Source organism: Lissotriton helveticus, chromosome 8 (assembly GCF_964261635.1).
Source record: "Lissotriton helveticus chromosome 8, aLisHel1.1, whole genome shotgun sequence".
NCBI lineage: Eukaryota > Metazoa > Chordata > Amphibia > Caudata > Salamandridae > Lissotriton > Lissotriton helveticus.
Genome location: NC_136069.1, coordinates 38,594,890 through 38,618,857, shown reverse-complemented (window position 1 = coordinate 38,618,857; position 23,968 = coordinate 38,594,890). Strand labels below are relative to the sequence as shown.

Below are 23,968 nucleotides of genomic sequence, written 5' to 3'. Positions count from 1 at the left end.
TCAAATAAAAGCTCCCGCGGAAGGCAGGGGAGAACCCAGTGTGAGTGTTTGATTGATTCAGATGCTCCGTCCATCACCACCCCCTTTTGTACCGTTATTACTTGAAATGGGCATGGATTGGAACATCGTACATTTTTTGTTCGATCTGCACAGAGGACCTTACCGACACGGTAAGATTTGACCAAAGAGGCAACCACTCGCAGGAAATATGTATCATTAGAGGAGTTAGACAGAGTTGTATTTTAGCCCCCTATTTTTCACCTTATATATTAACAAATTTAGTCTCAGTATTGGGAACAGCCAGCAAAGACATTCCATGAGTGGGGGAAGCCGCTGATCCCAGCGCTTTTATATGCAGCTGATGCTGCCTTATTAGCACGAATAGCAGTTGGCCTACAGTGTCTTTTAAGTTCCTTTGCAAATTTTATGAGATCGCTGGATTTAAATGTTAATCTCTCTAAATCTCATCCAATGATTATGGGCTCTAGACCCAGAAAACTTAAAACGCATTACTTTGAATGAAACTAAATATCGAGGGTAACCACATTTTCGTACCTAGGTGTTTTATTTGATGAAAGGGGAATCTTGGGCTCCGCAAAAGAAGGCCAAAAGAAATGCTATGGCAAGATCAACGGTAGCGGTTCTTGACTTTGCACGTAGGTTAGCGGCGAAGCCAGGGCAAACTATGTAAACATATGCAGAGCAAAATGTATTGCAATCTCTAATTACTTCTCTGGAATCTGGGGGTTCAAGGACGTTAAGGATGTCCAAATAGTGGAAAATACATTTTTGAGTAATTTGCTATCAGTCCCGCAATCAACGCCTTCATATATTATTCACCAGGAAATGGGCATTAGTTTGTGTAAGATTTGATCAGAATGGCTCGCTTACTTAAATGGATAATGACCTGGATTAATCCTGAATTAGAAATGAACCGTGAGATTACACTGGATTGTTTTTCCTTGGATAGAGCAAGTAGCATCCCATGGTTAAGTTATGGCAAGAGATTAAAAATGCAATTAGGATGCACCGAGATGTTTGATTCACCTGATAAGTTATCGAAGGAAGATTTATCTTGGGTCAAGCAATCTTACTCATATATGATAGATACTGAAAGAGAGGCTAGACAGCTGATGAAACCAACGGTACGAGCCCACCTATTACTGAAAACAAACCTTGCGATAGAACCCTATTTAGATGTTGTAACAAAGCCCCACCACCGCTTCTTTTTAACAAGATGGAGAAACGTGGAGGATTTGGGTACCTGCTTCTGTGATCATTTTTCTACCCAAGACACTTTGCACTTTGTTATGTTTTGCGAGCATTATTTGCACATTCATAAGCATTTTATAGTACCTCTTATAAAGGGCAAAGGCTTCATGCAGGTAAGGCGTACATTAATATATTTACAGATGATGAATAATGTTTGGGAAACTTTTAATATTGCTAGTTTCTTAGTTGCGGTGGTTAGGGAAAGGAAAAAAGGGGGACCCCATGATATGATATATTTTAACTTTGTATAATTATAATGAATTGAATGTTCATCTGGTTGATTATTATGTCTAGATACATTTTTGTAAAGTCTTGGAATCAGATTTTGTACTATGTTGTAAAAATAATGAATGTTGTTTATGTCTTATTGTTGTTTTAATAATACATTTTTGTAGTGTACTTTTATAGTTTTAAATTAACCGAATAAAGTGATTATGACTGACTGATGTAAATTTCACAACAGGCGAATTAGTCAAATTCAAATTCAAAATTATCTTTATTCGGTTTTCAATTTGAAACAACAAAAAAAAAATGAAAGCACAATTTTAACATTTCATGTTACAAGTATTATAAAATGTCATATTTCATATCATATATATTATAAAAACAGTTAAAAAGTTTTGCATAAAAGCAGCCTTACAAAAGATATTTAGAAGACTCATTTACAGATAAAAAGTTTTAGACTAAAATCATGTTATCAAGAGGGAGACAGTTCAAGATGTTTCCTATGTCTCATCGTACATTTCAGAAAAGTGTCTATACTTCTTGCAATGCATATAGTATCAAGAAATTGCAAAGCAAGGTGGGCTGGTCGGCATTGCCTCAAGCCCCATATTTTTAAGATAGGTCTAATTCACCTCCTCCACTGCTCTGAATAATATTTACAGAACGGGACTACATGCGAATTAGTCAATAAAGATGCAATTTCGTTTTTATACATAAATTTATCATAAGTCATATTCACATTGACTTTCCCAATATTAATCAGTGAAAGAGGACTGTTAATGCGTTATGATGTGATGTTCTTTAAAGAGGAGCATTTTCAACTCTTTTCAATCACAATTTGCAGCTCTGACAATTTCATATATATCTATATTATTATTACTATTACAGCGCCTCCAGCCTTGAGAAGGCCCATGCGAGACCAACGTGGGGACAAAACACATGCTGACAAATCGAGAACAAAGGGATTTTGGCATGATCTAGGAAAAATAACAACATATTCTTCGTCAAACATCAGATGTTCAATTGATGGAGAGCAAAGAGCGATATAAAGTGATGTACTTAGTTATAAGTAACCTGGAGAATTGCTGCAAATTAACATAAATTAAAAAAAACAAATAAAGAACTATATAACAACAATTGTGTGACTTGGGCGCGTATTATTTCTCAATATAGCCCTTGTTTGTGATTCTGTTACAGTTCTTACATCATCATCTTCATCAGAGGAGATGAAAGCCTGGGGTGTCTGGTCACAGAGGCTCATTTACATGCAAACTGGGGGTGCAAGCCCAATCACAACACAACGGGAACCTTTTCAGCAGGGTAGTTTGCTTTCTTTAATCAGCTTATAAAGAGACAAAGGGCTTCTTGATTCAAATCAAGTTTACATAAACAAGAATATTTGATAATTATAGGAAGCAAAATTAAAAGCAGGTCCGCGATTTAAAGATTAATAATTAGCAAAAAGAACTGCTCTAAAAAAAATAAAAGACGCTGATATTCATGTATTCAAACCCACAACAAAAAGGTAAAGTAATAAAGAATAAAAAAAGATTCACTGAAATAATGTTGAACCAACATAAAAAAGGTACTTGACCTCACAAGCTATGCTCGAGGGGGCACTGTTAAGTCTAGTCTCCGATGATGATTAACACTGGATTTTGATGCAAGGTTTTGGGCAGAACCAGTCACAGAAGGTGATGAGATGCACAGAACTGGCATGAAGTGCAAAATTGCCACAAAAAAAGAGTTAAGTCATCAAGTCAAACCTGAATCTACGGCCATCAAAATGGATCAAACATCAAGCAATTAAAGGTGCTGCAAAGTCTCTGGGGTTTAAAGATTATGGAAATGGTTCAAGGTTGATGATCCGAACTAACGCACAGAACGTGGTGTGAGAACAAGCAGTGTATGGGAGCTCACGCTGACGGTACAAACATGAAACTTGTGACCGCCAAGATATAACACAGCAGGTTTAAATGTTGATCAGCAATTCGACCCATAGCTCAATTATCCAAGTGGAAAGTTGGAATACCAATAAAGGTAGAACTAGGTGCAGAGATCTCATGTTTTGGGCTCTCAGTGCCTACATTGTAGCCGTGCAGCGAGGAAAAACAACTGTTCATCGTATAAAAATGTACATGAAGAATAAGACCTTAGAACCATTCAACAGCAAAATACATTTCAGCGCCAATGTGGTGATAAACACAACAAAATTATGTGAAAAACTGGGAGAGGAGAATTAAAAATATAAAAGCAAATCCTGATAACATGGTTAACAACATGGAGAAATTACCTGATCCTACTACTTCAATGACAAATAGCTGCTACAAGAGGCCCTCAGGAGGCCAAGTGATGCAGCAAGTCCAGGAAAATTACATCAAGATTTTTGCTGTCACTCCGCAGTCAAACAAACACATCGAACGAGTGCTCTGGTGTTCGTACATGATCCTCCCATTCGCTCTAATAACAGCATAAGTGCCGCGTCCATTTTAGGTTTACTACAAAAATTAAACACTCAGGTCGAGATGGACGCCTCGAGGGCTATTCACAAAGGTATCTTACACCTGTGAGTACTCTATACAGCTCCCTGTTGAGGCTCATTGAGGCTGCAAACAGTTTGAAGTTACTTACATTCTAGGTCATAGGGGCGTGGCCTCAAAGTTCAGAATCAACTCGACCGTGTGAGTTGGAGCCATAGCTTATTAACACATAGGGAGCAAAACACACGGAATGGAATGAGGCCACACATAGTCACTAAAGAATAAGGTTAATACAAGCATTTCCATCCCTCGCGGTGTGCTTTTCTCATTAGACGGTTTGTAGGACAATCAATGGATTGATGTCTTTGCGTCCACTATATGTGAAGGTTATGCAATACTGAAACCTCCTCCCTAAGGTTGACACTGAGCACCTTTTACTCTTGCACATTGTCTCTCATGTAGAGAGGTTGCATTTATAACTGAAGTTTTCATCAGATTGAGAGCACTGTTAATTTTCTTTCTAGTTGTGGGTTCTCTTATGTTGTATCAAACTGAATCTCCAGCAGATACCTCCTTGGCATTTAAAGCAATAAAAAAGTTTTGTCTAGTGCAAGTTCTTTAATGTTGAGCGAGACCAGATTTTTGGCTGAAGCTTTTCTGGCATTCAGACCACTGTTAAGGTTTTTCTCCAATGTGGATTCTCTGGTGTTTAATGAGATAGACCTTGCAAACAAAGCTTTTTTGACACTCTGAACACTGATAAGGTTTGTCCACAGTGTGTGTTTTCTTATGTTGAGTGAGATTACTTTTCTGACTGAACTTTTTCTGGCATTCAGTGCACTGATAAGGTCTTTCACCAGTGTGATTTCTCTTATGTTGAGCAAAACTAGATTTCCAGATGAAGGTTTTCTGACATTCGGTGCACTGATAAGGTCTTTCACCAGTGTGAGTTCTCTCATGTTGAGCAAGAGTAAATTCATGACTGAAGCTTTTCTGGCATTCTGAGCACTGATACAGTATTAGCCCAGTGTGAGTGTGCTCATGTTTAATGAGATGGGATTTCTGACTGAAGCTTTTCTGGCATTCAGTGCACTGATACGGTTTTAGTCCAGTGTGGCTGTGCTCATGTTGAATGAGACAGGATTTCCGCCTGAAGCTTTTCTGGCATTCGGTGCATTGATAAGGTTTGTACCCAGTGTGTGTTATCCTATGTTCAGTGAGATTACCTTTCTCACTAAAGCTTTTCTGGCATTCAGTGCACTGATAAGGTCTGTAACCAGTGTGAGTTCTCTCATGTCGAACAAGACTAGATTTATGACTGAAGCTTTTCTGGCATTCTGAGCACTGATACAGTTTTAGCCCAGTGTGAGTGCGCTCATGTTCATTGAGATGGGATTTCTGACTGAAGCTTTTATGGCATTCCGTGCACTGATACGGTTTTAGTCCAGTGTGGGTGTGCTCATGTTGAATGAGATAGGATTTCCGCCTGAAGCTTTTCTGGCACTCTGAGCACCGATAAGTATTTAGCCCAGTGTGGATTTTCTCATGAGAATTAAGACTGACCTTAGAACTGAAGCGTTTTAGGCACTCTGAGCACTGATAAGGTTTGTACCCACTGTGTGTCCTCTCATGTTGTGTGAGAGTACCTTTTAGACTGAAGCTTTTCTGGCTTTCAGTGCACTGATACAGTTTTAGCCCAGTGTGAATGTACTCATGATGAATGAGACAAGATTTACGCTTGAAGCTTTTCTGGCACTCTGAGCACTGATGAGGTTTGTGTCCAGTGTGGATTCCCACATGTTGAATGAGAGAGTATTTGTGAGCGTAGCAGTTAAGGCATTCAGGACACTGATAAGGTTTTAGACCAGTGTGTGTTCTCTCATGTTGAGTGAGATTACTTTTCCAACTGAAGCTTTTCTGGCATTCAGAGCACTGATAAGGTTTGAGCCCAGTGTGCATTCTCTCATGTTGAATGCGACAGTCTTTCGTGCTAAAGTTTTTCTGGCATTCAGAGCACTGATACGGCTTTTGTCCAGTGTGAGTTCTCTCATGTCGAGTGAGAGTACCTTTCTGACTGAAGCTTTTCTGGCATTGATTGCATTGATACGGTCTTTCCCCGGTGTGGCGTCTCACATGTAAAATCAGAGAGGTTTGGTAAAGAAAGTCTTTCTGGCATTCAGGACACTGATAAGGTTTTTGTCTAGTGTGGGTTCTCTCGTGTGTAGTCGGGTGAGATTGATGACTAAAGCTGTTATCACATCCATTACTCTTATTCGAGTTATGTGAATCTCCATGTTGGGTTAGCTCCTGGACACCGGCCATGTTAAGACTGAATCTGATTCCAGAGTCTTGTCTCGTTTATGTTATACTTAGCATTACCTTCTAAAATAAACTGCAGATGCTCTTCTTAACATTTGCTATTTAACTAATTAAAGCTTTTATCTGGAGATTATTTTCCTACTTTTAAAGGCAGCCTGTCTAACCTGTTTTATAAGCTTTCACTGAGGAGCCCCTTGTATTTAGTGAGATGGATTAATTTTCTCTAAGTTATGCCCAGGTGAGTTCTCTCAAGTTGAATAAAACTCAGTTTGTGACTCCAGTTTATCAGATTTAGGAGTTTTAAAAGCCCTGATAAGGTCTTTGGGGTTTAATTTTTTTCTGTTTAAATATATTTGTTTATACATGTAATGACAGGTGATTACGGCATGCCAGGGTGGTTTTATGAATTAGTAATACATAGCACCGCCCCCTTTCAAACTTTGTGCCAGGACATGGTTTGTCGCTCTAAGGCTAAGGCAGGTACATGATCGACTTTGGCGGTACGGGACACTTTGAAACTACTCGAATCAACCCAAGAGACAGAGTTGGTGGGGATAATGTTTCAATATTGGAAAGGATGATCCAGCATATTTGCTGTAATGACACTTGAGAAAGAACATTCACAATTCGTTTTTTTTTAAACAATGTCTTCTCAATACAAATCACGGGAGATGTAGACAAAAGTTTGCTCTTTGAAACTGCGGTTATTAGTCTTTCTGAAATTCTGTCACATCACTTGAATGGACACTGTTTTTTGGGTGGGGGTTGGGTCTCCAAGGCATTTCTCAGAAACCATCAGAGAGAATTTACAACACTGATTATTCTCAAATACACTGCGTGGGTATCAATTGTTGCCAATGTTCTTTGTTCAACCAATCTTGAAATGTTACTTTAAGTGAAAATAATTTCACTATTAGTAGATGCAGACTTTCAATTTACTCCTGAGTTCCATCCATATTTCAGAGGCTCCTCAATCTCAGTAACTGACTCTTCGTAAACATTTATCATCATTTTTCTTTGCCAACTTTCACATTCAGCAGTTTCTTCCGCTCCAAATTCATCACCATTCCTGGCACATAGAATATGCTTCTCCTCTAGAGCTCGAGAATGTTTTAACTTTCCTTGAAATAATCCTTTTTATTGTGTTTCACTAAATTAAAACCTTCTTTTATCTGTTCATGCTTCAGTCACCTGTAGAAATAGAGTTAGAGATTGTAAATCAACAAGTAGAGAAAATATTTATGACTTTATACTTTGCAGAAAGAAAACATTTACAGAAGCAAAATAGGCAATCAGTTTGAGTTGCATTTCTGATAGTGGTGAAACAGATCTGGGACACCGTGTAGAAAGGGAGCTTGGAACCACTGGAACTCAAGGTTGTGAAAGCTAAACAAGTGAATATGTAAGAAAGAATCAGAAGTTAGACATATATTTTGACACAGAATATCAGACGCAGTCAACATATTTGTAATACTTTTAATGAGTTATCAGATGCTTGTTATTCCACTGCACACTGGGAGTGTTCATCTATTCTTTTTTCCAGTGATCTAGGAAAGGACATTTAATTGAAGAAATGAATTGGCCTATTGTAACCACTGCTTCAAATGCCATCATAGACTGAGGCCGTGTCCAGTTAGCTCAGAGGAATTCTCAATTTCAAACTGTGGTGAAGATATGGACTTACTTTGTGGCCTGGAACTCATCACACTCCTCCGACAGGGCCCAGGCACTGCAACACCTGACAAAGGAAAAACATCACAACAGTAAAGGAAACCAAAAAGGGACAAGAAAAGACAAACACAAAACAAGCAGAGGAAAGAGAAAAAAAGACTATCTTCCACTCTCACCACAAATACCCAACACGATACCTAAAGTGGCAGAGAAGACAGTAAAGGACAGGATAGGAGGACATAAAAAGGTGGAAGTCAGATTTAGAGAGAAAAGATGCAGAAAGAACAGACAGAGGGTGGATAGTATGACGTGGTGTAGAGGAGGATACAAAAGCACAGATAGTTAAGGAACTGCTGGGCAAAACTGGAGGCAAGTGCACACGGCCCAGTGCAGCCCAACCTGAAAAGGAACATGAGTTGCACTAGGCCCCCATGAGGAATGTAGCTCCATCAGGTTATTATCAGAAGTCTGATAGCAAAAAGAATAGTGTTCAGAGGGAGTCAAATGTTGAAGTTGGAGAGACATAAATAAACTGAGCTCGAGAGAAGGGAAAAGAGGAAGAAAAAACAGGCAACAAGGAAACTTAGGGTACTAGGAAACACTACCTGACAGTTGTTTCTTTCTTCCTCCAAGGGTGTCAACCTCACAGCACTGTCTGATCATTCCCTAATGCCTTGAAAGGAAGTAAAGAGAAGGTTTTATATCAGATGACAATCGCACTTCACCCTATCTTCCAAATAACTGTCCCGAACTAACGAAACAAAATGAACTCTTCTTTTCTGAAAACCATTGTGAAGCAACTATGGGTTTGAATAAATAGATTTTTTTAGTTCACCAAAGACCATGATCTCTTGCTGGAAAAGGTCTCTGTGAATATCGAGTGCACCCACACTCTAAGAGAACAGACCCCAATTCACTTCTTCATTACCCCCATTTTTCCATTTACAGACCCTGAAACTTGCGAAGCAAAACAATCTAGTTCACACACAGCATGTTAAAGCCCTTGTACATAATTCTGCCCCTGGTTCATAAATCAGTCAACCACACGCTTAGATTTATACAAACCATGCTCTGTGAGCAACAGCAATTCAAGGTCAAGATGATGCAGCGTGCACATTCTGAGAAGTAGAAGCAACAAGGTCTCAATGTGTTGGCTCTTTGTACTTAGAAATTATCCAAAGGGATGATGTGGAGGGCCGGTGTCTTGTGAGCCCCACAGGACGGCGACTCAAGAACTGGAATTCGTACTCAAACCTTCGCAGGACAAAGCTTAGAACATTGGAATGTTGACACCTCCATTGAAGACAGTAGAGCAGCAGCTTCCTCTAAAACCTGGCATAGGCCCTTTGCTCTCAACATTACAATGTCTTAATACACAGCCTCTCTCTTTCCCCTGCCTCTCCAAAATATATGTATTGGGCAGGGGCAAGCAAAAGATAGAGCCTGTGCAGTAGGCCACACAGGAGCCTCCAACACTACCTCTGGCCGTAGGTCACAGTGTCATTGGTGTGTCAGAAGGAGGAGGATGGGATTACTGTTCATCTCCTGTATCTCCCTGGCTCACCTGAACGAGGAAAAGCAGTTTAGCCGAGCCCAGGGAGAACAAGGGGCGGACTTCAGCCCCTTTCATAGCTATTGCTGTTAATGTTCAATAATTAGCTGCCGTGGCAATGCATGCAGCTGCTAACTGTTAAACACTCACATCAACAGTTGCAAAACAAAGGTTTCGGAGCTGAACGGGTGTTTCAACCCCATCAGTGTGTGGGATGCCTTTGTTTTATTAAGTAACAGATTCTGCCCTCCTTGGGCAAGTTTTCTAATAGCCCTTTAGTCTGCCGCAGTGCACTATACCAGCCATTAAAGGCCCGCTCACTTGTTAGATGACTTTGGAGCTAAAGCGAGCTATAAGGCCATATTAAATGTTTAAATAATTACAGAGGACAAAAGCATGGTTACTCTTTCAGGAAAAAATAGTCATCATAGTATTTGCATGAGAATCACATAAAGTATAGCAGTAGACAGACCAAGACAGCTGTCTGCTAAGAAATGGAAAAAGGTTCTTCTATAACATCAAATAGGAAACGGACAGAGTCTGCTTACTTAAAATGAAAGGAAAGTTCTTAAGTATAAAATTAGAGGTGGAGTGTAAACTCCACTCCTCCAGCAGATTTCGCAGAGTTTTGCCTGTCGAGGTGGCGGAGTTTACTACCACCCAACCCTACTTTTCAGGTGATTTCAAGACAAGGAGACCCGCTGATGTGTCCAAAGCGAGTCAGCCCAGGTCACTGATACGTGCGCCATATCTATTTTTGTAAATAGGATTTTTTTGCATTTGTTGGGGTACACTGCCCCTCGGCCCCCAGCTCAGGTGCATGTGCCTCAAAGGTTATTTTAACGCACAATATACTCCACGCCCTCGGCCAAAAGCAAAAGGGCTCTTTCACCAACTAAGAGTGGACGGCCAGTGTGTGGGAAATTTATTATACAATCCCACTAGCTCAGTTGCTGAATACTTTCATATAGATTCACAGGCTGAGGGATGGGTGGGAACCTGCTAATTTAATTTTGCCACAATCAGCTAATGTGAAGCGCAGCCTCATCTCAGCCAAAATACCCATGCACCATAAAACATAGATCGGATTGTCGTCTAGCTCCTACAAATCTATATAGGATCTGCGCATAAAGTAAGGTTTTGGTGTCCAGACTGATTCCAGACACCCCCGAGGATATGTTAGTCTGTAGATTAGCTAGCTCACAGTGCCACTATAAGCCCCACAACCTTACCAAGGAGCGAATAGTTTCTGGCAACTATTGAACATGACAACCCTGACCCCTCAGGGATCGTGGCAACAGTACAGTACTTTTCGCTCAGTCACTCATGATCACTTGCTCTCAGAGAGATAGACATAATAAAATATGGGGAGGTTTTCAATAAGCATTTATTGAACCAGCGTCATTCTAGTATAAAATGCGTGTGCTGCAACAAATATTAGACAGTAACAGATGTATACGGTTACAAGCCCCAATAAGTAAATAGGTCAAATTCTACTATAGCGCTAAAACAATGAATATATGCAGGCATATAGCTACATGACAATAATAATGCGTACACCTACGATGCAACCCTGACTAGATGTACTTAAGTGTACCTAGCGGATGTATGAAGTTACAACGCATACTTTTAGACCTAATGGGTGTCGCATTAAGTGGAATGGAGTGGACCAGGCCCAATTTCTGTCCGATATTTGTATTAAAGGTTTTAATTACATCATGTGTTATTTAGAAGACGAGGTTACCCCTAATCAGATATTTGATCATTTTATTGGCATATTCACCTTAATAGATGCTCTCCTGACCCGCCCTAACAAACTAAGCTTTGTTAAACGCAATGGCTGGTTTGACCATGCATCTACCATCGACCACCAGGGACCTGAAGCTGGCCCTCTGTGAACGACCTAGAGACAATTTATTGATTAAAGCTCTTTGATCTAAACATAGAGAGGTACTTTTAGCTAGGGAAAAAGAGCTGCAAGAAGTAGCCTGGTCGGAATTGTCCCAAGCAGTGGATACAGGTGATAGCAAATTATTTTGAAATACCGTTAATTCGTCTTTTTTAAAGGATGATTCCTTACCCGAATTGTTGTTGCATATCACTTGCGATGCATGGGTTGCCCATTTTACTGGTATTTTTACCCCTCCAACAGTAGGAATGGTGACCACTCAAAGCAAAGAGCAGCTGTTATGTTCCCCTTTACATTTGGATATTACAATATAGGAAGTGGTATAGGCTCTGAAGGAAAGTAAAGGAGGTAAAGCCCCGGGTCCAGATGGGGTCCCAGTAGATGTATTTAAGAGCAATGTTATTTTATGGGCACCAATTTTAACGAGAGTTTTTAACATGGCTGCAGAGACAATAACTCCCCCCACATGGGGTGCGGCTATTATAGTTCCCATCCACAAGAAGGGCAACAAATCAGATCCAAAAAATTATAGACCTATCTAATTGATAGACTCATCTGTAAAAGTGATGAGCAAAGTCTTGCTTAAAAGACTAGAAGAATGGGCTTGGGACTGCTCAATACTTTCACTGGCCCAGTTTGGCTTCAGAAAGGCCTGGGGGTCATCGAGCAATGCATGAATCTCGATCTGCTTATAAGCAAGTACACCCGTGCCAAAGGTAGAAGATTAGACCTTTGTTTCGCTGACTTGAGCAATGCTTTTGATCTAGTAGATCCTTCCATTCTTTGGACCACTTTGCTTGATATGGGGGCACTCAGGCCAATGATCTGCTTCTTGGCTAGACTGTACAAGAATTTGGTGAGCAAAGTACGCTACGTTCCCCATGGGGAATGCACCAACAATTTTGCAGTTAAACGCGGCACCCAGCAAGGTTGTGTATTAGCCCTTCTTTTATTTTATGTATTTATTAACGCGGTGGATCAGATCTTACAAAGAGTATATGTCGATTTTCCCCAAGTGGTTGGGCGCCCCACACCGGCACTATTGTACGCAGATGATGCAGTCCTGCTGGCCAGGACCCCTGTGGGGTTGCATCATCTAATGGATGCCTTTGGGGATTTTATTCATTCTGCTACCTGGGCATCACTTTCTCTGGTAACGGTTCATGGACACGTGAGATTTCCAATGTCAGGTGCAAAATGGACAGAAGTACCCATGGCATCTTCAGATTTTCAGCCAAGCTGGGTTCAAGGCTGATCAAGGAGATGACTGCAATTTATAGGACAAGGGTTTTATCCACCACAACATATGGGGCTGGTGTTTGGGGCCACTACGGTAGTTAAGCATTGCAGACTAAGGAAAATGGTTCCCTTAAATGTCTTCTTAGTCTGCCCATTTCTGCTTCATCTGAGATTACTCACAGAGAAGTAGGGCTCCAATACCTCACAGATATAGTCGCATCATGCCCCATATTGCTTTGGCACTCTATATGGTCCAAAGAAGAAACTAGTTTCACAAAACCAAATATTCAAGACTGTTTTACTTTGGATAATGCCATGACGATCCCTTGGCTAAGTTATATTCATTCTATGTATAGCACATTGTTTAATATGTCAGTCCAAGTCTCTGGCTTGCGCACATAATGTCTGCGTATAATGAGACAACAAGGGGTCGCTGTCTGAAACGCAACGCAGGTGATGCATGCAACTGGCGTAATTTGCAAGCCATGGGCTCCAATGCAAGCATGAAAAGTATTGGTGACAGGGGGCAGCCCTGTCGTGTGCTTCTGCCGATTGGGAGGGCCAAAGACACCCAGCCTTTGACTCGCACTCTAGCAACGGGCTCAGTATATAACACCCAAATCCATTGAAGGAAAAACTGAGGAAGACCCATTTTAGTCAAGATGGTGAACATATAGGGCCCGATTCACAGAATGAACTTAAGACTCAATCCTAAACTTACTACTATTTTGGTATTCACAGAATGCACTTACTACTTTTGGCATTCACAGAATGAACTTACTACTTTTGGTATTCACAGAAGTTAGGATTTAGTATTTAATTTGTCTTAAGACAAACTTAAGACAAATGTAAGACTGTATAAGATATTCTCTATGGTCCACAGATAGCCATTCGAGGGCAACATCATCAAGGTATGAATGCATGTCCTCCTCAGGAACCTGCATTCAGACAATTTAGAATAAAAATTAAGGATAGCCTAGCTAATCTCGGGTGTAGTGTAGTGGGCCGCTCCGTCCCCATCTAACATCTCGGTAATGTATTCTTGTCTGCGAGGCGCAGCCAGCTTCTGCACCAGCGAGTGGCTAGGCCTATCCCCCTCCCCATAATAACGTGCCGTGCATCGCCTAGACCTATGAGCCATTTCTTGATCCATGGTATCATTGTGTTCAGTCACTAGCTTTCGTATCGTGGATAATGTTGCAGGAGATGGGTCTGTCTCATATGCCAGCTCTAGGGTAGATATTTCCACTGCCAATTCATGAATTCTGCGCCAGAGATCCCGCAGCACTCCAGCCTGAGCTCCCATACATGCCCCCCCTGATAGTCACTTTAAACGCCTCCCACAATACGCCAACACTGTATACTGAGCCTTCATTCTCACGAAAATAGGTCTGGATAGCCTCCTCCCCAATAGTATGCTTAAAGACGGAGTCTGTCAATGAAGTGGGTTGCAATCTCCATGCAAATGGAGGCCTCTCACATGCAGGCACCTGGAGTTCCAAAAGCCCTGGGGAGTGATCCGACAGAGTGCGAGCCATATGGTCAATCCTAACTACCCACGTGCAAGCCACCTCGGTGGCAAGCCACATATCCAGGCGTGTGCACGTCCCATGTACAAAGGAGACAAACGTACTCTCATGCACTCCAGGGTGTCACAGGCCCCTCACATCATGCATCCCACCTGTTTCCAGCAGTGCCAACAGGGCCTCAGCAGCGTTTTTAGGCCGTGCAGGTCCCTGACCCATACGATTCAACACCGGATCCAAGCACAAATTGAAATCACCTCCCCAAAGAATCTCCACGGAAGGAAACCCCGACATACAGCGCCATACATCCACAAAGAAGGCTGGGTCATCAATATTTGGGCCGTATACATTTAACAGGAGAACACTCATTCCACCCAGCTGGCCATGCACCAGTGCCAATCGGCCATGTTCATCAGTTTCGGCCCTTATACGGTGAAGGGAACCCCACGCTTAACCAGAATCATCACCCCACGTGAATAGGTAGAGTAGGAGGATGACACTCACACCCCGGCCCAACGTGTACCCACAGACTTCTCAGAGTGTTTAGTAAGATGCGTCTCTTGCAAAAAAGCTATCGGCATGTTCATCCTATCCAGGTAGGCGAATACAGAGCTAATCTTTTTCGGAGTGTTAACGCCACGGACATTCCATGTCAGGAACTTCACATTACCGCTCATAAATTCTTAGTATTATAACAAGTACTCTAGCTGAAGGAGTCAGATACATGTGCCCACACACATGGATACAGAGGGAAATGCATCGACATCATAAAAAAACAAGTGCCAATCAACCCCGCCCCAACCCTTCCACCCAACCCTCCACCCACTTCAGCATCCCCAACTCGCCAAAGCCATCCCAACCCAACCACCCAGAAGAAACAAACAGATACAATTGGGATACTCCCATGTGGGGGAGTCAGAGCGCTTCGAGCCTCCTAAATAGAAGGAGGTGGTTGAGCAAATCAGAGAGCTGTACCATTCACACTATAGGAATGTCACCCCCAGCCCCACGTGGGAGAGAAACATATTGAGGCAGTGTGATCAAAATAAGACAACCTGCAAAACAAAGGTGACTTTTAGAAACATCATTGCAGCAATATATGAAGCCAGACTACAGAACATTAGCACAGGAGACAGACAATCAGTCCCTCACTATTCCTTGTTAACCGATGGCACCAGAGACTTGCGCCACACCAGCTTTAAATGTTTGCCATGTTCTAGGGCAGCTTATCGTTAGTGAAAATGTTTGAGGCCCCCTCCGGACCAATCCGCAGGCAGGCAGGGTATAGCATAGCGTAGGGAACCCCCTCAGAGTGTAAGAACTTTTTAACAGCACCAAACTCCCTCCTTGCTGCCTGAACAGCGACTGTAAAATCGGGAAAGAACTTAAGAGAGTTGCCCTGATTCACAATATTACCCTTGTCGCGGGCCATTCGTAGAATAATATCACGGTCTCTGTAATTCAACAGGCGTGCTATAATTGGATGAGGCGGAGCGCCTGGGACAGGCCACGCAGCAGGGTGTCATGTATTCCTATAGGTTCTGAATCGATCCCCCTATTCCTGACCCTAGTCTGGTTAACAAACCAACAAGTTAACTAGCAGTCAGCCCATGAGGCAGAAAACCACCATGATGCAGATACCGTTATCTGACGCAGTCACACTACGGCACAGGAACGTGTTATCTGATTAGGTCATAACGCTTGCGATCTAATTAGACAAGCGATATTCCTCCAGCCCCTGATAAGGCATACGGAGTTCTCATAACAAATCAAACCTATGACAACCTGGAAAAACCGTGCGGCCATTGTTTTGATTTCACAGAGAACTTCAGCAAAAGAATGTGCTAACGAGCAAGTCGTATGACATCTTTATTGACGTATCTATGTCCATCCTTACGTCAATCTCGGCACCTTACAGGTATAAATATTACCGGTATTGCCTTAAGCAAACACACGCGGTGGTGACGAGATCGGAGCAGCCAGACTTGCCGAAGCCCAGAGCAGAGCAGACCCCGCTGGCGCAGCCCCGCCTTCCTGACGCGCTGAGAACGAGAAGCTGCTTTCTCCTGCCGAGAAACCCAGCACCGGCGCTTCCGGGTAGCCCTCGCAGGCAGCCTGGAATATCGAGAGCTGAGAGAGAGATACCATCCCTCATTCATCCTAACTTCCAGGTACAGAACTGAATAACCCCTCACAGAGAATTCTTTAGTCAGTCACTTGGCAAAAACAAACTTAACTTAAACTGTAACTTTCTATTCCCGCCCACGTATTAGGCTTAGGTCAGGTACACGGGGTAGGCGTATTTAGAAACACCAGTTGAGTATGTTTAGTCAAATGTATATGTGTATATAATATATTTTATTCATTTTAAAACATCTTATGGCTTAGAAACCATATCAATGTTTTTACAGTATTATTTTATACTATTGCTTTTAATGTATGCACTTTACTTAACTATAAGTATTGCAATAATATCGATCCATTTCTCTTGTATGAGAAAAGAGACTGATCAATAAATAACACCTTTTATTGAACACGCCCGTCTCTTCCTTTTCTCTACATTCTGATGAGACTAAGAATGCACGTACTGACTGAGTAAAATAATTGCCTTGTGCTCACACGACTCTGGAGATACACTCTTGATTAGGGGAGAGCAAAGTTGTCATGTTCTATGGTTGTCAGAAACTAAATCCCTTCTTGTCTAATCAGGGAAGTTAATTCCTCCTTGAACATTCGAGAAAGTTTCTAGCGAACTCTGAGCTACGCTGGCAAACCCAAAAATTAAGTCTAGTATCGACAGTAGTAGACCTAGTTAACGTCTCTAAGGGCTATGACATCCTTCTAGCTGAAAAAGACTGGCCACCAGATTTTGTCAGGGAGTGCCCTCATGGCGAAGAAATAATTATGCCTGCCTTCTCAAATCATATCCCAATTCATAAAAAATACACACTTGCTAGAAAGTGGGCAGTGGCTCTAGCTCCTGCTTTATATAAAAATCATGTAGGATGGGATGAGGATTCTCCTCCTCACAAAATCCAGTTAAAATCACAACCAACTGCACAAAGGCAGTACCCAATTAAGCAAGAAGCTAAAAAACAGGTAAATGAAATACTAGATCAGCTAGAATACCAGGGGGTGATTGAAACTTGCACCTCACAAATGAACAATCCTTTGTTTCCGGTCTCCAAACCAGACAATTCATATCGTCTAGTTTTGGATTACCGACACCTTAACACATGTTGCAAAACTTTTGCAGTGCAAAACTCACACAGTGCTGCACTAATGAATAACATAGTGCGCAAAAAATACAAAACAACCTTGGACATCTCCAATGGATTCTTTTGTCAAAACATAGCACCAGAGAGCAGATATTTAACTGCATTCTCAATAAATGGCACTCAAAAACAATTCTGTCGGTTAGCCCAGGGGTACAAGAACAGCCCGGGAGTATTCTCAGCGAGAGTAACAGAATTACTACAAATATATGATGATGAAGCCTTATCTTATGTCGACGACATATACTTAACAGATGATGACTTGGATACTCACTTGAAGAGAGTGAACACCATAATACTTGGGTTCGCAGCAAATTCAACTTTAAAAAATCCAGAATTGCCCATCTGAAAGTCCTGTTCTTAGGATATGAATTATCAAGTGGAGGCAAAAGCCTGGCGGACAATTTCCTAGAGAAATGTGCCGTAATCCAAGCACCTAGAACACTAAAAAACCTACAGTCAATTCTAGGCGTCCTAAATTTCGGAAGAACATACATTGCGAATTACGCAGAAAGGGTTAAACCCCTTTATGATCTGATAAAACCAGATTTTAAAAGATCCAATTGGACTCAAATACACACAGAAATTCTGAGATCCTTACAAACAGACATGCTAATTAAAACAAAATTAGAAACACGTGACAATACACGCAATCTTGTGATTCGAGTCATCCCAGGGAGATGCGGATTCACATACCTGACCTCTAATGAGGGAGAAAAGGTACCAATTGCATTCAAATCACACTTGTACACTAAGGCTGAAATGAAATTTAGCCCAACGGAAAAAATTCTAACTGCAACACAGACAGCTATAGCAAAAGAACGAGCCCTGGCACAAGGTAAACGAATAATAATCGTGACACCTATACCAGCACTAGAGGCTGTAACAAAAGCAAGCATTCCAAATGCTAAAGCGCTCCATCCACGATGGATACAATGGGCTAATTCTCTTGCTGCAACAGACGTGGCATATGAATTTGATCCTAACTTAAAAACACAAGAATTTCTCCAATATGAATTTGAATGTCCTCCGCCGACCGAAATTCTGCCTCTAGAACATTACGGCTGTATAATATATACAGACGGATCAGCACAACCCGCAGTAGGGGGTAAACAAGCTTACAGTGCTGCGTGCGCGATTGTTAAAGGTCGTTGGCACGAAGGGAAATTTAAACCAACCCTCACTAAAACACAATCTCTAGGAGATTGTACAGCTCAGCGAGCTGAACTACTGGCATTCAAGATGGCGCTTGAAAATACCGATCGAGAATTCCCCACACTCATAGTGTGCGATTCGTATTATTGCGTTCAGTCTTATAATGAATACTTGCAGATCTGGCTTCAGAATGGTTTCAAGGATGCGAAAGGTGGCACAATCAAGCATAAAATGCTCTGGGAACAAGTAGTTCTTTTACAAAAAGAACTACCAAAGACTCACGTGATACATACGCTGAGTCATCAACGTGATGGCGTTCACGTTGCAGGGAATTCATTGGCTGATGAGGCCGCGAAGGCAGCTGTGCAAACGGCTTCCGTAGCTGCCATCACACGGTCAAAAACAAAAATAGACAGCGAAATATTACAAGCTGTCAGCGCTTCAGAAAAGGATTCGATAGAAACACTCCCGAAAGGCTTTCCAGTAAAATACTCATACATAACTGATGCAAACAATGTTCCTTTTGCTCGAATCCCTGGAGTGGGGGATAGGGCAATTCCAAACATGGAACATAGGTTAGGACTAATAATAGCGGCACACGAAGGGCTTGCTTCTATCCATGCTGGCGTCTCAGCCACAGTATCATTATTAAAACAGAGATACTGGTGGCCACAAATGAGAAGACAAACAAGGAACTATGTTCTAGAATGTGAAATATGTCAGAAAATGAAAGTATCAACGGTGAGACGTCCAGCTCAGACGCCCCTTCTAATCTCGGATAAACCATTAGCCTGTGTTTATCTAGACCACTGTGGTCCCTTACAAAGGGATGGTAACTATAAATATATCTTGGTCGCAGTGGATTCATGCACGAGATTCATATGGATGTGGCCCCAGCGAACGGCTGACGCCAGAACTGTTATAAAAGATTTGCGAGTCTTTATCGGCACATACGCAATTGGCATGCTGCATTCAGACCACGGTCCTGCTTTTAGCTCTCGGGCTTATAAGGAGGCCATGGTCAGCATGGGCGTGGCATTGCGGTACTCTTGTCCATTTCACCCTGAGGGGAACGGAATTGTTGAAAGAAAAAACCGTGACATAAAGCAATCTATAACGGCAAAGGTACTAGGTTCGGGAGCTGGGTGGGTCAAACATCTAATAAGTGTCCAACGTAGTCTAAATAACTTGCCAAGAAATTCTCTGAAGGGATTCAGTGCGTACGAATTATTATTTGGAACTAGGATGATGATCTCTGACATTGATAGTCAGACTTCAGTGGTGAAAGAAAAAAGCTTTGATATCAAAGACCGTTTGGCTATTTTGCAGGACTTAAACAAAACAAGAAAAGACCTGAGCAACATAAAGTTGAAACAACAGCCAACAACCACTGAAGAACCACCACCTGTCCCAGCAAGACCTGTCTGGATTCCAAAAGTCGGGGATCTAGTCAGAGAAAAGATCGCGGTAAAGAAGGAATTTGGGCCTTCTTACAGAAAAGCAGTTCCTGTCTTGTCTGTCAACGGGACAAGATCAGTTGTACTACCGCCACTTGCTGGTAAAAAGGAGAACCAAGTTTTATCCATCGACCTGGTAAAACCACAATCATGTGGCCGATAACAAACAGTAGGCCAAGTGGACTCCCGATGAGTAGCAGAACACCAAGGTTTGCTACCAGTACAGAGGTCCTATCAAAGAGGCTCATCACATTCGAAACGCCTACAGAAGAACAACAAGGACTATGCAACAATGCAATAGAACTAAGACCTCTGAAAACCCAAATAAAAACATTTAGCAGAGACACACCAATCTATAATGAAGTACCGAGTGAAAACGCAAGAAACAATAATCCTGAAGCAAATGGAACAATTGACAGAACTGCATCCGGCTACTTCATAAACTTCGATGATTCCTCTGAAAGCCTCAGTGAATCAAAGACACAGCCATCATCAAAATCCTTTAAAGATAAAGCAAAAGAACTTTTGAAACAACTAAAAGAAACATATCTGATTTCTCCATGGATTGAATTTTGGGTGGGTTTTGGTGCATTTATCCTCATACTTTGGCTCGTCATGGTACTAACTTTGGGCAGCTTCATTGAGGGAAAATATGCTAAAATGGACACAGCAAGTCAGAAAATCAACTTGATCCTCAAACCACACGCATCTTCACACGTCGAGAAAAGAGAACTTTCTTCAGTCAACTTCACAGCCAATCCTATACCGGGTGGGGTAGCATGGGACAACACTGACTATGAAATTTATGGTCCGGTCGAGATCCTGAAATATCCACACCAAATTAAGATCTCCTTGAGTGACTTTGTAAAACCAAACTCATTTGCTGATGATTGGGACTTCGAAAGCATTAATAATATGATGTCTGACTTAGTAATGTCTGCTAAATTTACCAAACATGATTATTTGCAGGGTTCTACAAATTATGATAGTATGTATTGCTACAACCACTATGGTAACCATTTTTTACATAGATCTGCACAACCTAGAAATGTTTTAAATTATAATCAAGCGGAACATTGTGCAACGCCTCCAAAAGGAAGCTCAAGAACCTTCTATGACAAATATTCATACTTTTCAGGTTTTGACATAAGTAATGCTGAAACATTTTATTTCAAATTGTCAAACAAGACAGGGACCAAGACCATGATAACAAACACAAAATTAATATATATTCAGACTCATTCTTCGAAAAAATTAATACTTTTGGTTTTGATTATTGGGACAAAAATGTTGAATTGAAAAGTGTTTGGGGTACAAAAGAATGGCAAGTACAGGGTATAGAATCACTGTTTAGAGCCTGCATGATCCCGGAACAAATTATATTTTTAAATGACACTGTCCAACAAACCACCTGTCTTGGCTTAGCCAAAATCAAAGACTTAAATAAACCGTCTATTCCAAAGCCAACAATGTTTAGCAATAACTCTGATACAGATGAAGAGATAGACGTAAACCATATATTAAACCAAAACAGAACACATCCTGATTGGAAACAGTGGTTGATCTGGCCCACAGATACTAATAACTGTCAAGACAGATTCCTGAATAAAACACAGGGGTTCAAAATGACCAGGCCAGACCCTAGATATCCCCAAAGACATCACCCAGGGATAATAACAACCTACAGTGTGGGCAAATTATGCCTTCAATGGCTACAAACTTCCACACTGGCAGAAATTAAGCAACACCTAACTTTACTTACTGATGGTGCTGACTTGCGTGATTTCATTATGGGACCACGCAAACAGCGTCAAAAGCGTTTCATAGCAGCCTCTGTATATGCAGCATATAATGAGGCCTGGAAGGTTACCCAAATTGAAACAGCAGAGAGAATACGGGAAATTGACCGTATTAATTTGGAAAAATCACTTTCTGTAGTGGACAATGGGTTAATGACTCTGTCCTCCAGAATTTTTTCTTTGGACAGCATTGTGTCTTCAGCAATCAACATATTATCGCAGGACTTACTGTTGTTACAACACGGTCAGTCTCAATTGCGTTCTATTGTACAGCTTGGCTGGACGTTACAAAATCTGCGTTCAGGCTATGTGCCTTGGCGTTTAATCAACACAACGTCACTATTCCAAATCTTTAACCTTACTGATAGACAAATCAGTATGGCACAAAAGGGTGCTGATTATACAATCTTGAGCATTGAAAAACTAGAAAGATTACCAGTGACAATGTCAGAACGACCTGTCAGTGAATGGATAATACATGGGATAATAAATATTCCAATCTCAACCTTCAGGTTTCAATACTGCCAAAAATATATACAGGCTGGCATGTACGAGAAGTTGGGAAAGGGGTACCTTAAAACAACATGGAACCTGCCCTATTCACATGCATGTGTCAGTAATAAAGGACAGAAAGTGTTTCTTAGTGGCAACAATTGTGCGATGTCACTAAGTGGCACACTTCTGTGTAACGGAATTAGTTTGCATGGAGCCTGTGAAGGGAATTCATACAACCTTTCATGTCACCAGAAAGGCGCACCTGCAACAGAAATAGAACCATTCTTTCAAAGACTCTATAATGGGAGTTACATTCTAATTGTAGACCGCAGATGCTGTAGTCTCACGCCCGGGACTCCTTATCTCGTAACTACGACTGCGAAGGTCAAGTGCTGTGGACGCTCCTTGTTCCCCAGCTCCTTTCCAGACAGGGAGGCAAGGGCATGGCCCAATTTGAAAATTACTTCTATTCGAATAGATACTTTAAGCAGAATGAAAACAGTGCTTCTTCAGACGCCTACAAGGCTCACGTCATCAAAAGAAACGTATGATCTACAAGTCGCAAGGACGACTGCAGAGATACATACATTATTATCAACTAATTCCCCCGTACATTTCGCGGAAATCCTGAACGAAATCTTAAATATTTGTGATACCAATGGGATCTCAGGGGTATTTAAGACAGTATTTTCGATGGCATTAACACCATTCAAAGCCATACTGGGTATTTTTCCAGATTTCGTCCATTCGATTTTTGGCGGACTTCCCCTGATCTTGGGACTAATTGCAGGAATCCTATTCTTAGTCCTTATTTTTCGTTATGGCAACCCATGTCACAGACCAAACTCTCGCGACAATGGAAGAAACAATCCTAGCCATTGGATACCGGGACCGGATATCAAAAATCCTGGGACTCTCCCGGCTTAGAGACCTGAACATGACTTGGTTTCTATCATTTCGACCAATGTGGCAAAGATGTGTTTTACCTGTACTAAGATGTCTGCTATGCGGAGAAGAATGCGTGTTAGACACCTGTCTGACGCTACAATCGGATGCGCCGATGGATGCAGAAACATTGTTGAGCCCAATAAAGGTTCACGCTTTGTGCTGCCCTCAAAGGCTACCAATCCTGATGACGGCATTCGTAGAAGCTTCACCACTACGATTGATGGGTGATGAAGTTCAAGATGAAAGCAGCATCGATCAGGTACGACCTTCTGTCAGCAATGCGAATCAGAATGTCAATGGAGACAATCATGCGCACGAATGCATGGTTACACCTATTTTCGAGTTAGTGGAACTTTCACATGAAGCTGTTGACAGTTTTTTCGAAAGCCTAAATGATATGATGTTCTCACCAGAGCAGAAATAGAGACTTTTGAGCAAACTCGCACACGGCGTTCCCTGAATTCGGCCTTCAACTTTAAAAATAAAGTCACATGAACAGTTTTCCCTCCAGTTCACGGACAGCGATTTTTCAACAGCCCCTAAATATTTTGGCATATTTTTCGGGACACTTATCTTCTGCTTAAAGTAAGAAACTATTCCTAGAGAACTAAGATTTCTATTTTTCGATACTTTATAGACATTAGCT

The 23,968-nt window shown here is 41.6% G+C and overlaps 2 protein-coding genes across 2 annotated transcripts in view; one reads left to right on the top strand and one right to left on the bottom strand.

The window, feature by feature from the left end:
• The window catches only part of LOC144772297 (uncharacterized), a 444,202-nt gene that overhangs the window by 251,886 nt on the left and 168,348 nt on the right, over nucleotides 1–23,968 (top strand).
• The window catches only part of LOC144772291 (uncharacterized), a 60,921-nt gene continuing 38,736 nt past the window's right edge, over nucleotides 1,784–23,968 (bottom strand). The window contains exons 3-5 of the mRNA XM_078656520.1: nucleotides 8,573–8,640; nucleotides 7,981–8,034; nucleotides 1,784–7,487 (exon numbers count right to left, since the gene is read on the bottom strand). Of these exons, the coding sequence (XP_078512646.1) occupies nucleotides 4,653–6,299 (1,647 nt within the window). The 5' untranslated portion in view covers nucleotides 6,300–7,487; nucleotides 7,981–8,034; nucleotides 8,573–8,640 and the 3' untranslated portion in view covers nucleotides 1,784–4,652. The remainder of the gene's footprint in view (nucleotides 7,488–7,980; nucleotides 8,035–8,572; nucleotides 8,641–23,968) is intronic.